The sequence below is a fragment of the Akanthomyces muscarius genome, chromosome 1, assembly GCF_028009165.1.
Source record: "Akanthomyces muscarius strain Ve6 chromosome 1, whole genome shotgun sequence".
NCBI lineage: Eukaryota > Fungi > Ascomycota > Sordariomycetes > Hypocreales > Cordycipitaceae > Akanthomyces > Akanthomyces muscarius.
The window spans coordinates 6,820,746-6,833,973 of record NC_079241.1 but is presented as its reverse complement, the minus strand read 5'-3'; the positions used below and the strand labels follow the sequence as shown (position 1 = coordinate 6,833,973).

The following is a 13,228-nucleotide window of genomic DNA, read 5'->3' as shown; positions in this document are numbered from 1 at the left end:
CTTTACTTTAGACTAACTAGTTTCAAAACTTCTAGAGCTCGTCTTTGTCTTTTTTCCTGTCGGAGTCAAGATCAATCAGTGGGTACTTTGGGATGGGGTTGACAAAGGTCGACTTTCTGTCCATGCCGTCCGTCAGGGACTTGAGCAAAGTTCCATCATCCAAATCAATTGCCCAAACCATTGTGCTGCGAATTATAATGCTTGTTAGTACGGATTTAGGGCAATTAGGGGAAAAAGGGGGGGAAGACGTACCCGCCAAGACATCGCTGGTTAGCATAGGCCATCTTCAGCTTGAGCGTCTCAGAGTCGTCCCAGCTGACCCACTGATCCGTATCCCACGTTACGATTTTGACAGCGGCCTCCTTGTCAAACGTCACCTTGGCGCCATTTTTGATAATCTTGTTTATTTCGGCAGCTGAGAGCACGCCCGGCGTGCCGGTGCACTCGCCACCTTTGGCGCCGTCCTTGAACGGGCAGCCGGCGGTCATGCACTTGGGGTCCTTCATGGTGAAGCTGCGTCCGTAGAATCCCAGGCCCATGACGACTCTCTCGGGGTTGATGTTGTTGCGCCATAGCAGATTCAGGCCCGTTTCAATCTCGGAAAGGTTTGTGTGTGCGTATGCATATGGTCCGATGGAGTGAACAGTCGAGTCCCAGACGCCGTCTATAGAGGAAGGAAGGACTTGGTCAGAAAAGGATCTTGCATAGATTCACATTGTATAAGGAATGTGTCACTCACGGATGTCGTATGTCATGACATTGAACCAGTCAATATGGGGTTCGAGATGGGCAATGTCAAAGCCGCGAAGGTACCAGTAAGATGCCGGCTGTTTTTGTATTAGCAGTCTCGTTCGGAATAGCAAAATCGTTCTTGCATGCTCGTCATACCAACGTGATGGTGATGCCGTATTTCTTGCCGGTTTGGTTCAGTCGACGGCGGAGGCGGCTGATCATTTGAACATAGTTGGCAAAGTCGTCCTTGATGCCGCCGCGATCCTCCGCCACGGGATACTCCCAGTCGAGATCGATACCGTCAAAGTCGTGACGCTGCATAAACGTAATGAGAGACTCAAAGAATGCATCCTGGTTCTTTGTGGACTTGGCCATGTCCGAGAATGCGGTACGATATGGGCCAGGATCATTCATGGCCCAACCACCAACGGCTGTCGCAAAAGGTCAGACGAAGGAAAAAGCGCGTGAAGAGTGGTTTTAGAAGCAGTGACTTACCAATCCATACCTCCAAGCCAGTCTGTCGGCGCTTCAAGCCTGTGACTGCATCATACAGCGTGGCCGTGTCGGCATCCATGGGATCAATGTGAAATGTTTTGGGATTGATGAGCGCAAATGCAAAGTTGATGTGAGAATACCATCCAAGTGGGATATCCTCCGGCTTCATGTCTAAGATAGCAGGTTGTAAGCAACTGAAATTCTGCCAATGACATATTTCCCACTCATGAGAGCTTGTCACTTACTGCCGCATGGCCGCTGGTGCACATTCCAGCCTTCGTAGTATCCGATCAGCCTCTTTTCCGCGCTCTTGCCTCCGCAATTAGGCGAAGGAACAGTCTTCCCGCCGCAAAAGTCCTTGGTGGTGCCGCAGAAGCCAAACTCGGAGCAGCAGACGTTGAGAGGGCACTTGTCATCCGTGGACCACCCCGGACCCCAGCCTGGATCGCATTCACCCTTGCGACCGCAGTCGGAGACGCAGCCGTCGCCGCAGAACTTTGGGCCCAGGCCGCAAACACCAACGCCGTTTGTTGGATCGCTGCGCGCGTCAAAGCAGTGACGTTAACTTCGGATTGCATTTTTGGGCCAATCTGTTGCAGCACTCGGGGTGGAAATTGGCGGATTGGTTACTTACATGGAGCCGCAGCATCCCTTTTCACATTTCTTCTTCTTGGAGCAAGTGTAGTCAGGGTCCGCCGCAGCAATCGAAACGACGTCTTCCCCGCTGTCGGCCGCGAGCATCTGACCATAGCGCTGGCGATTTTTGGCGTCGGACTTGGTGTCATTGCTGGCCGCGATGGCCAGGTCGACAGCGGCCAGCACCGCCAGGATGGCAAAGGAGCCGACTGAGGACCTCATTGTCGCGATAATAAAAAAATGCAAGTCCAAGGCGGCAGGCGTTTTGGTCTGCGTCTCTTTGGTGGCAGTCGACAATTCGAAGTGAAAGAGTGCGGGAGAAGGGAGGCCGGTCAGACTTGCGAGTAATGGTGATAGGGCGGCACGGTGTGTTGCAAGCCTTTGCGCAGAGCAGGTCTCTAATGTTTCTAGACGCCCGGGCGTGTGCTTAGACTGGGATATAGGGCCCCCTCAAAGATTAAGCCTTCCCGAGTAATGCAAACGCAGGTACGCAAATTGCGTGGAGCAAGCGGGGAGACTGTCAAACCTGCGGATTGCCCGGTGATTAATGTCGCCGCAATAGTAGACTCCCGCACCACCACGAGGCACCCAGCAAGAGTTCTTTAGTCGGCAGCATCCCGATATAGCAGTGATCGACAGGTACCAAGGATGGGCCAAGAAATAAAGTCGCCGCCGCGTGGCAAGGTGCTAATCGGAAACTGCCTCTTTGAGATCTCCCGGTTGAGAAATAGCGCGGATCGGCGCGTCCAGAAGCACAGTTTGCTCGCACTGGGCTGCGGGAGGCCCGCCTGTCATCACGGGCACAACGCCACATGGCTTCGGGTTCTCTGCAACGATGAACTGTGTCAAATGTTTTCATTCGTCCGCTAAGAATAGGGGCTTAACGGAGACTATTGAATCGCAGTACTAGTGCGGGATTTTGTGATATTGCACTGCAGAAGTCGGCATGTCGGGAACCACAACGGCAGTTGGAATGCGCTTTGCCACCAGCCCACCGGTCATCACGGCAGTGCGAAAAGGTCCGAAAATATACCAAGACGATACCGGTACTTACTTGTTTAGGGTCTTGGCAATATACTGCTTTCGCAATGGAGTTCGATAATCCTTCAGTACTGGCTGTGATCAATCAAGTTGGCCAGACTCATACTCGTCCGCAGGAAGAGTACTGAAGCTGAAGCGACTCAGGTAGCGGAAAATACTCAGCGATAGCTTGGCGGATAGAGATTGTCTCTACTCGCTTCCCTTGCGCAGTACCTCTGTTGCGCCATTGTCAATCTTTGGAGAATCTTTGGAGAGTCTGGCTAAAGACGTCTTTTACAGTTGCCTCTTCTCTCTCTCGTGAGAAGAATCACAGGAGAACACCAACTTCCGCAACAAAAGACAACAACAAAACGTCTGCCGCCAAAGATGAAGTTGCAGTTAGACAGCGGCGTGCTGCTCGGAGCGCTGCTCTGCGCTGCTCGTCATGCGCTGGCACAGGACACTCAGCCGTCGGGACCGACGATGCCCAACATTGTGTCAAACTGCAACGCATTCCACACGGTCAAGGAAGGTTCGGGCGACTCGTGCTATACAATCTCGCAAAAGTACAAGATTTCTCTCGACAACTTCTACAAGTGGAATCCCGACGTCAAGGATGACTGCGCTACCAACTTTTGGGTCGGCTACTCGTACTGCGTGGGCGTGGGCGCCAAGCCCACGTCGACCAAGACGACAACCACCACGACAACATCGTCGAGCACCAAGACCACCCCGACCACCTCTTCGTCTTCTTCGCCAACGTCGGAAACCTCGTCCACCAACACGGATCCGTACTCGACTCGCTACCCTGTGACTAGTTGGAAAGTCACGGCCACATCTGTCGAGAACACCTTTCCGCCGCAGAGAACCCAGCCTGGCCAGCCTGCCGACTGCGATGACTGGTATCTGCCGTCAGCTGGCGACAGCTGCGAGCGTGTCCTGGCCGCACACTCCTGGTTGACGAGACAAAACCTGTTAGTTTATTTGTCCTTCCTTGAACCGCCAACAGTCCCGCTAACCGTGTCGCCAATCATGCAGACTGAGCTGGAATCCAGTTCTAGGAGAGGATTGCACTGGCTTGTTCGACGGCTGGTGGATCTGCGTTAGCATCAGAACGCGAAACGTCACCGTTAGCTTCAGCTGGACAACAACAGATGCCCCAGCAACTGTGCCAACGCTGACTGGATCTTACACTCCGTCGACACTACCACCTGTCAACAGCAGCTTTGTTGCATCACCCACAATGAACGGCGTTATCAGTGGATGTAAAGACTGGTATCAAGCCCAAGCAGTAAGCAATCACTCCCTTGCAGACAAGCAGATGCCATGCCTCTTGCACCGAAAAGCACCGTTTGCTCACATAGTGTCATTTACAGGGCGATACATGTCGCAAAATTGTCGATGGCAACATCCTGACCCAGGAAGACTTCTTCAAGATGAACCCTGATCTTGATGGCAACTGCGACGGGTTGTGGGCAAACTACTGGTATTGCATCGTCGGGCCCGACGGCGTCACCGCCATGCCCTCGACCGTTTCCACGCGTCCCACGAGCGTGCCCGGCGGGCAGGACGGCACCTGCAAGCACTGGTACCAGCGCGATGGTGAGTCCTGCGACGATATTGCCGCCATGTTTGACGTCTTCTCCCGCGACGACTTTGTCAAGTGGAACCCAAGCGTCGGCAAGGACTGCGACGCCATGACCGACGGCGCGTGGTACTGCGTTGGTGTACCCGGCACGCCGACGACTCGTACCAGGCCCATTCCGACGACATTTACGCCTGACCCTTCCACGACAAAGAGCGGTTCCGCAACCACGACTGGCCAGAGCACGACGTCGCCCAGCAAAACGCCGACGTCTACGACATCGACACCAACTACGACATCAGGGGGCGGTGAGATTGCCACGCCGTCGCCAACACGAGTAAGTCAATGAAGATAAAATAGACAGCTGGGCCCGAAAACCTTGCTGATGTGAAATGCAGGATGGCATGGTCGCTGCATGCCACAGATTCTATCGCGCCCAGTCTGGAGACGGCTGCTGGTCTATTGCGAATGCGGCAAAAATTGAATTGGAGTAAGTCGTGGCGAGACCAGGTGAAAGGAAAGGCACATGAGCTAACCGTGTCGCAGCAACTTTTATGCCTGGAACCCGGCAGTTGCAACAGACTGTAGCGGCCTTTGGCTGAACTACTACTACTGCATTGGCATCAGCGGTCCAGTGACAACAATTTCTAGTGGCGCTCCTATTCCCACGTAGATGATGAGTTGAGGCGGCAGACAGATTGAAGGAAGAGCCAGCTTCCAAAACCTTTCAATTAAATAGATAATAAAGTTGTTTCAAGTCGACGAGAGTCCCATGGTTCAAACACTGCCGAGCTGTTCAATAATTGCCAAACAACTGCTCTTTGGGCAAGTCTTGGACGCCGCTATGCACCCAATAGCCCGTTATGCTGGCTTCCGTCTGGCCACTTGAGCCGATACCTCGCGGCAACTCACGCCACAAAGTTTGTACAGCGACATCACCCGAAGCTGTAGTCGTATCCGTGGCTTCCTCTACCCATGGCTGATAGATGCTGAAGGGGAGAGATATCCTGCAGTCGGCGAGTGATGGCAGCTTTACCAGGCCAGTCAGGGTTGTTTGTAAAAGATCCTCGGTAGCGCGAAACATCTCTTCAGACCGCTTTCCACGAGCACGGAGCTGGAGGTCTTGCCACCAGAACCCAAAGAGGGAGAGATGCAGGCGTCTCACGCCGGGTAGCGAAGCCGGCAGGATGTTGACAAGAGTCTCGAGGCCCTCAAGGCCGATGAACTCTTGAGGGATACGATACGTTCCGCAGAAACCAGGTTGCCCCAAATCCCAGAAAAGAGAGACGGTGGAGATGTCGCCAAGGCGCGGCTGGGAAATGAGCTTGGGCAGGTTGTAGAATATGTGCGTCCCGTGCAGCCGAATGGTATTTGTAGCGTACAGCACATCAACGCCGTCGAGGTATGCTTGGCGACAGGTCAAAAGCCACCCGAGAATGCCTACGAAGCACCCTTCAGGCGGGGGGATATCGGTGAAGAAGTCGCAGCTGGCATCTCCGACCAAGCAGTCGTCTTCCCTCTGAAGCGGTGCCGGACCTCGAGGAGGTGCCTGCATGGCCCAGTAACGGTGATCGAAGCATCCCGAGTGGCAGACGGAGCTTCGCCATTTCCATTCTTGCGGCAAGGCGTCGTCCCCTTGGAAGTGGCGCGGCGTGGCGGCATGACGTTGCTTCGCGCGGCGTTGAGCCTCGAGAACGGCTTGCGGACGTGCTCCTTTGGGGGGCAGTGTCTCGAGGGCCAGATTCATGTGCACTGTCCTTGCGCCGAATGCTGCAATCAAAACTCGTCGACGTAGCTCGGCGGGGAGCTTCTGGAAGAATGCGCTTTCTGCAGTTGCGTCCGGCGAGGGAACAGGCGACGGCGGCGTCACGCCAGCAGCCAAAGGGAGTCCAGTGTTAGGCAGTCGGGGGAGGCCATCTTTATGGTTTTTTTGACGTCTTCGCCGGAGAAACCCCAAAAATCCCGGCATCCCAGCCAGGTGAAAAGCCACGAGGGGAGAAGTGTAGCGGAATGGCTAGTCAACAGTATGCGTGACGATTGCAGGCCTGGGGACAGCTAGATGAACGGAGGCTCGTGCAGGTGAACAACCGGCGTGGTGGCTAGTAGCTGCAATAAGAATCGTATGAAAACTTCATGCAAGATTTACAATCCTTGCGCACACACGCAAATTGTCGATTTCACCGTGCTGTCGCTTCGGTGGCAGCAAGCAAACCGGGTGAGTACGGATGTCTGGGGCAGGTTACAGGAGTGCTGGGTGCTGGCGGCGGCGGAACTGGCGCTGTGCTGGTAATGATGCTTATAGCGGTGGTAACAGTGCCTACAGTGCCTACAGTGCCTACAGCAGGTAGCGCTGTATCGGAAAGCTACCGACCGTTGTCAGACTTAGCTTTAGGGCAGGCTGCAGACTGGCTAGCGTACCTGGTTGATAGGTTGACCATGGCCACTCTCAATGTCATAATAAAATGGTCGCTTTAAAACGGCCATGGTCAACTAATGAGGGTGGACTTGGTTTTGACGATGTTTCCGCGACCCGCAGTTGCTACAAGTATTGAAGCGAGGAAGCTCGAAGATTAGCTATATCGCAAAAGTCCTGGGTCGATTGGGTCGCCCGGCCTGTCGATGCTGAAGCTAGCAGCCCGCCCCCCGCTTTACTGTTGGACATCAACTTGACGATTTCTTTGTTCGAAATGAGAAGCTGTAAATTTTTCTCTTCATTCGTTGCTTTTGAAAAGGTCTAATGTCTTCGGGTATCATGCAAAAGGTCAACACTTCCCTCCGACTTGCGCAGCTGCGTGAGCTTATGAGGCGCAACAACGTCACCACTTACAGTGAGACTTGATTCCCACACACAAAGCATCGATCCAGTGAAACTCACATGTCATAGTCGTGCCGCCGGATGATTCCCACGCTTCTGAATACGTGGCAGACTGCTTCAACCGCTCAGCTTACATTTCAGGGTTCAGCGGGGGCTCAGGGTGGGCTGCCATCAGTGAAGAGGGTGCAGCTCTCACCACCGACGGTCGATACCTCAAGCAGGTCGCGCGACAGCTAGACGGCAACTGGACGTTGTTTGACGACGGCTGGGAGGACTGGCTGGCTGAGAAATGCAAGGATGGCAAGTCGGCCGCCGTCGATCCCACCCTAATGTCGCCAGCGGTCGCCGAGGAGCTGACAGAGATAATCCAGAAGGCGGGAGGCTCTGGACTAGTTGCCGTGACGGACAACCTGGTTGACAAGATCTGGGGCGATGAGCAACCACCCCCGCCGACCTGCAGTGTTTTCATTCACCCTGACAAGTATGCCGGCAAGTCTGTCAAGGCGAAGCTCGCTGAGCTCCGCGACGTCATCTTGAAAAATGACGCTTCCGGCATGTACATAACTATGCTGGATGAGGTTGCCTGGCTCTTCAACCTGCGTGGAAGCGATGTCAGGTACAACCCAGTATTTTATAGCTACGCCTTTGTCGCAACCGACAAGGCCGTGCTGTACGTCGATGCGCTCAAGGTCGATGAGTCCGTCAACAAACACCTCGCAGTAAACAATGTCAGCGTCAAGCCCTACGACAGCTTTTACGGGGATGTTGACCAAGCTACCGAGGGCAAGTACCTAATCACCAACAAGGCGCCGTGGGCTCTAAGAGCCGCTTTCCGTGGCGACAGGGCAGTGGAAGTCGGAGCAATCGCTCAAGCCAAATCAATCAAGAACGCGGTGGAGCTTCAAGGAATGCGCGCCTGCCATATCCGTGATGGTGCTGCGTTGACATCGTATTCTGCCTGGCTCGAGCACCAGCTCATAGTAGAGAACACCACTATCACCGAGGCGGAGGCAGCGGATAAGCTCTTGGCGCTACGCAAAAAGCAGCCTCTTTTCGTTGGCAACTCCTTTGAGACAATTTCTTGCACCGGATCAAAGTAAGATTGTGCTTCAGCAACCCCTTCCCACGCAATCGTCTCACGGATGAAGCTAATAGACTGGCCAGTATAGCGCCGCCATCACGCACTATCATGCCAGACATGGTACCAGCTCGGTGATTGACCCCAACGCCGTGTACTTTTGCGACTCTGGCGGTCAGTACTATGACGGCACTACTGACACCACCCGCACATTTCATTTCGGTACACCGAGCGACCAGGAAAAGGAGGCATATACGCGCGTTCTGAAAGGACTTATTGCCCTTCACCGAGCTGTATTCCCTAGGGGAGTAACCGGTCATGCTTTGAATGTTCTTGCTAAACAGTTTCTCTGGGTAAGTTTACATGGTCTGTTTAATTCCTTTCCTGTTATGACTGACTAGCATAGAACGTTGGTCTTAATTTCCGCCATGGCACCGGTCATGGTGTCGGTTCCTTCTTGAATGTCCATGAGGGTCCGATGGGCATCGGTAGTCGTCCTTCCTTTATGAAACACCCTTTACGACCTGGCAATGTGCTCTCCAACGAGCCTGGGTGCTATCAAGACGGCAGCTTTGGCATTCGCATTGAAAACATCATGATTGTTGTCGAGGTCAGGACAAAAAACTGTAGCAGTACACCATTCTATGGGTTTGAGAATGTGACAATGGTTCCCTACTGTAGGAACTTGATTGACTCGTCTTTTCTCAGCCCGGAGGAGAAGGATTGGATCAATGCGAGGAATGCAGAGACACTGGAAAAGACGCAGGATGTTGTGGCAAATGACGAAGTTGCGCTCGCATGGCTGAAGCGCAACACCGAGCCGCTATGAAGCGACGTGAAGCAAAGTCGATAGAAATGACAATATTAACTATAGCGTCAGATCCTCTTGCAAAAATCGTTTCTAAACTACATTCGAATCCCAGTGAGACTGTCAGGTGTCAACGGCAAGCCTCACACTAACTTAGCTGTAATGCTAGCGCGATGGTGTTGACTGTAAGTGCATCCAAATCGTCAGCGTTGTACATGTGGTATACAAAGATGGTATACAGAACATCAATAGTCAAGACCGTTGTCATTGAAGAAATAGATTGCAACTAGTGTAGTTGTTTATTCATTTTACTCGTTCATTTCTGATAGCTGCCGTAACGTCTTCTTTTGCAAATCCAATGATGCAGGTGCGGTCCGATCCGGCCCACCTACAAAGTGCGTGGCGATCAACGGAGATCCCAGCCTCGACCTGCGTCATTCATTCACTGCCCCTGGTTCAAAACCTCAGCAAGCCCCGTGAACCTGCCCCCAAAAGACACCCCTTTTCATCCCACAACTGAATGCTGTTTTCCAAAATCCGCAAAATCAATCTCTCATCTGCAAAGACACACGGAGCCCGCACAATGGCCGCCACCCACGCCAATTCACGGCGCAGCGCCAGATCTGCCGCCACCACGCCGGCGCGTCAAGGCCTGCGCTCACAGATGCGCATCACCAAGAATAAGCACACAGTCGCCTCCGAAAAGGCCGCCATCAAGCAAGAGATCAAAACGAAAATCAAGCCCGAAGCCGCCGACGACGACAGCAGCCTATCCTCGGTACCGCTCTCGTCCCTCGCCGACGCCAAGCCCGCCGCAAAATCACCCCGGAAGTCCAAGTCGAAGAAGCAGACGCAGCACGTCACCGCCACCCCGTTCCCAGACTTTGCGCGCCCTTCGGTCAAAGAATGCGAGCAGGCCCATGCCATCCTCACGGGCCTGCACGGCGCGCGCACGCGTCCCGCGCAGGTCGTCGCCTCCAAGTCGGCCGCCGGCTGCGGCGACTCGCCCTCTGTACTGGACGCTCTAGTCCGCACCATCCTCTCGCAAAACACCAGCTCGGCCAACTCGACGCGCGCCAAGAAGAGCATGGACGCCGTCTACGGCGGCTCCGACCGCTGGGACGCCATCGCCTCTGGCGGACAGGCCAAGCTCCAAGCCGCCATCCAGTGCGGCGGGCTCGCGGCGACCAAGAGCAAGGTCATCATCAATATCCTAGAGGCGGTGCGCAGCAAGTACGGGGCGTATTCGCTGGACCACCTGTTCAACGCCAGTGACGAGGCGGCTATGAATGAGATGCTCGCGTTTCCGGGCGTGGGGCCCAAGACGGCGAGCTGCGTGCTGCTGTTTTGCCTGCAGAGGCCAAGCTTTGCGGTCGATACGCACGTGTACAGGCTCACGGGGGTCATGGGATGGCGCCCGCAGGAGGCGACGAGGGAGCAGGCGCAGGCGCATCTGGACGCCAAGGTGCCGGATGAGCTCAAGTATCCGCTGCATGTGCTGCTGATTTCGCATGGGCGGACGTGTGGTGCGTGCATGGCAAAGGCTGCGGCGGGGGAGTCATGCAAGTTGCGCGAGGCATTTGAGTATGAAAGAAAAATGTATTGTAATGTAAAGTAGTGTACAACAAATTTGATGCCGTGTAATATGCTTAAAATTCTGAAGAGTTCGGTTTCATGCTCAATCATCTATAATATGTGAAAGGGAAAGGTGCAAATGATGTGTTTAGCTTGGCTACCCACCGCCTGGCATCCCAGCAGGGACTTCAGACTTTGGTCTCAGGGAGAGGGGTGCTGGCATGAGGTGGTGCGGCATCGGTGATGCTGTCTGCTGCTGTGACTGATTTTGGAAGCCCATTTGGGGCGAAGACGCAGCACTACCTTGCGATGGGCTCTGCACCGGCATCATTTGTGATGGCGCGGGCGAGCCTAGTCCCCCAGGCTGCATCTGCTGCATGGGAAAACCATGTGGTGGCCGCATCTGCATAGGTTGGCCTGGCTGGAGCGGCATGTACTGTTGTGGTGGGTGAGACCCGAGCGGACCTTGTTGGGAGATCCTCTGCGGCATTGGGCCTTGGCCTGGTCCTGCGTGCATCTGATGTGGAGGATACATATTCGTCGGCATGTTTTGCAGCGGCATTGGGCCACCCATGACAGCTTTTTGCACTGGCTGTCCTTGCATTGGCTGCCCTTGCACTGTAAGTCTTTGTATAGGATGACTTTGAGTAGGCTGTCCTTGTATAAATTGCCCCTGCATAGACTGTCCTTGCACTGGTTGTCCTTGCATCGGTTGTCCCTGCATCGGTTGTCCTGGTACAGATTGCCTTTGGGCGGACTGGCCTGAAATTGGCTGGCCTGGCGTAGTCTGTCCTGGCATAGTCTGTCCTGGCATGGGCTGTCCTGGCATGGGCTGTCCCTGCATCGGTTGTCCTAGTACAGATTGCCTTTGAGCAGGCTGGCCTGGAATTGGCTGGCCTGGCGTAGTCTGTCCTGGCATAGTCTGTCCTGGCATAGTCTGTCCTGGCATAGTCTGTCCTGGCGTGGTCTGTCCTGGCGTGGTCTGTCCTGGCGTGGTCTGTTCTGGCATGGGCTGTCCTTGCAGCGGATGCCCTTGTATAGATTGCCTGTGAACCGCGTGTCCTTGAATCGGTTGGCCCGGCATAGGCTGTCCTGAAATCGGGTGCCCTTGTACATATTGCCTTTGAATAGATTGCCCTTGCATTGGCTGTCCTTGCCACTGCTGCGGCTGTCCCCAGCCTTGAGGAGGAGGAGGCTGCTGTGGCATACCGCCCTGAGGAGCATCAGGTCTCTTCTCCGGCTTTGAGCTCTTGAACCATTTCGTCCACTTATTCTCCTTGCCTTTATTCGGCTGCATTTGTAGCTGCGGTGGCACAGACGGAGGCCGCTGCATGTTGCCCTGCCATTGTTGCTGCGGTGCAAGGCCTTGCGGCGGCATTGGCCCCTGAGACCCCATGGGGCCGCTGAGAGGCATCATCCGTCCTGGTGTCGTCTGTCCTGGCTGTGGCATACCTGCCCGGGGACCTTGCGAACCGACCCCGGGCTGTCCACTGAGCGGCGGGAGAAAGCCTTGAGGCGGCTTGGGTGTGTTGTTAGGGGAGCTCTGCTGCGATGGCGGTAGCTGTTGCGGCTGTGGTGTGCTGGGTTGCTGTGAGGATTGGGTCAACTTCGTAGCGACCGAGCTCGGTCTGGAATCCTGAGAAACGGATGCGTTTTCTGCGTCGTGCTCTTCAATACGGCCGAGCGCATGGCCCGGGCCTGGGGATGATGCCCCAACCAATGTCTTCGGCTCGGGATTTGCTTCTGTAGCATTCGTAGCTTTCGCTGCAGTGGCGGAGTTCGGCCCAGAACCCAAGATGGCCTGCATTTCTGCTGCAAACTGGTCGGCAACGTTGCCCACGAGGCCAATTGGATGGTCCTTGTCGGGTGGAAAGTACGAATCAGCAGTCGGGCTTTTCATGCCGGGGCCGGTGCCGACTTTGACATTGCCTGGCTTGGGTGCTTCCTGAGGGGGAGCTGACACAGTCGGCTGCGCGGCGGGAAGCAACTGCGGCGGCGCTTCCATCGACGAAGGCACCAGCATCGAAGGGCCTAAGGGACGACTATCGGCCCTAGGCTCGGGCGGAGATACCAGCATCGAAGGGCCTAAGGGACGACTATCGGCCCTAGGCTCGGGCGGAGATACCACTGAAGAGTCCGGTGTTTGCGCTTGGTGGCGGCCCTGGCTCAGAAGTGATTGGTCTGGAGTAGATATGGGCGATGGCGCCGGTTGGTACTGATTAAGAGGAATGCTTGGGACCATCATGGAATGCCTTCCGTTAGGTGGTAGCTGCGGTTGCTGCCCAGAGAGATATCCTGGGGGCATCGACTGTCTTATCCACCCAGGTGGAGGTTGCTGCTGCTGAGGGGGGATTGCGCTACTCTGTTTGGGAATTTGCTGGCCCGGTGCAAGCCATGCAGGCCCTGGTCGTTGGCCCATCTGATGAGGTCCTGGCTGTTGGGTCATCGGAGGCGGTTGCTGCTGGTACTGTCCGTATGGTTGGG

At 55.0% G+C, this 13,228-nt stretch overlaps 6 protein-coding genes across 7 annotated transcripts; 3 read left to right on the top strand and 3 right to left on the bottom strand.

The window, feature by feature from the left end:
- Nucleotides 1-31: 31 nt before the first annotated feature.
- LMH87_007325 (uncharacterized protein) lies at nucleotides 32-2,085 on the bottom strand (the record flags this gene model as incomplete). The annotated part of the gene is made up of 7 exons (XM_056192395.1): nucleotides 32-185; nucleotides 253-664; nucleotides 740-827; nucleotides 889-1,163; nucleotides 1,228-1,398; nucleotides 1,473-1,765; nucleotides 1,862-2,085. The coding sequence occupies 7 exons, from the start codon at nucleotides 2,083-2,085 to the stop codon at nucleotides 32-34; spliced, it is 1,617 nt and encodes a 538-aa protein (XP_056060619.1).
- Nucleotides 2,086-3,270: 1,185 nt separating this feature from the next.
- LMH87_007324 (uncharacterized protein) lies at nucleotides 3,271-5,141 on the top strand (the record flags this gene model as incomplete). Its single annotated transcript, XM_056192394.1, has 5 exons — nucleotides 3,271-3,857; nucleotides 3,922-4,174; nucleotides 4,260-4,805; nucleotides 4,867-4,958; nucleotides 5,015-5,141. 5 exons carry the CDS (start codon nucleotides 3,271-3,273, stop codon nucleotides 5,139-5,141), a joined length of 1,605 nt encoding a protein of 534 aa, XP_056060618.1.
- Nucleotides 5,142-5,264: 123 nt separating this feature from the next.
- On the bottom strand, nucleotides 5,265-6,023 carry LMH87_007323 (uncharacterized protein; the record flags this gene model as incomplete). The annotated part of the gene is made up of 1 exon (XM_056192393.1): nucleotides 5,265-6,023. The coding sequence occupies one exon, from the start codon at nucleotides 6,021-6,023 to the stop codon at nucleotides 5,265-5,267; it is 759 nt and encodes a 252-aa protein (XP_056060617.1).
- Nucleotides 6,024-7,205: 1,182 nt separating this feature from the next.
- Nucleotides 7,206-9,190, top strand: LMH87_007322 (uncharacterized protein; the record flags this gene model as incomplete). 2 transcript variants are annotated; one of them, XM_056192391.1, is made up of 5 exons in its annotated part: nucleotides 7,206-7,296; nucleotides 7,353-8,379; nucleotides 8,448-8,484; nucleotides 8,541-8,714; nucleotides 8,768-9,190. In XM_056192391.1, 5 exons carry the CDS (start codon nucleotides 7,206-7,208, stop codon nucleotides 9,188-9,190), a joined length of 1,752 nt encoding a protein of 583 aa, XP_056060615.1. The 2 variants fall into 2 exon arrangements, with proteins under 2 accessions (XP_056060615.1, XP_056060616.1); XM_056192392.1 differs by having other exon boundaries at nucleotides 8,453-8,714.
- A 499-nt stretch (nucleotides 9,191-9,689) lies between these two features.
- Nucleotides 9,690-10,787, top strand: LMH87_007321 (uncharacterized protein; the record flags this gene model as incomplete). The annotated part of the gene is made up of 1 exon (XM_056192390.1): nucleotides 9,690-10,787. One exon carries the CDS (start codon nucleotides 9,690-9,692, stop codon nucleotides 10,785-10,787), a length of 1,098 nt encoding a protein of 365 aa, XP_056060614.1.
- Nucleotides 10,788-10,901: 114 nt separating this feature from the next.
- LMH87_007320 (uncharacterized protein) lies at nucleotides 10,902-12,767 on the bottom strand (the record flags this gene model as incomplete). The annotated part of the gene is made up of 2 exons (XM_056192388.1): nucleotides 10,902-11,209; nucleotides 11,954-12,767. 2 exons carry the CDS (start codon nucleotides 12,765-12,767, stop codon nucleotides 10,902-10,904), a joined length of 1,122 nt encoding a protein of 373 aa, XP_056060613.1.
- Nucleotides 12,768-13,228: the final 461 nt, after the last annotated feature.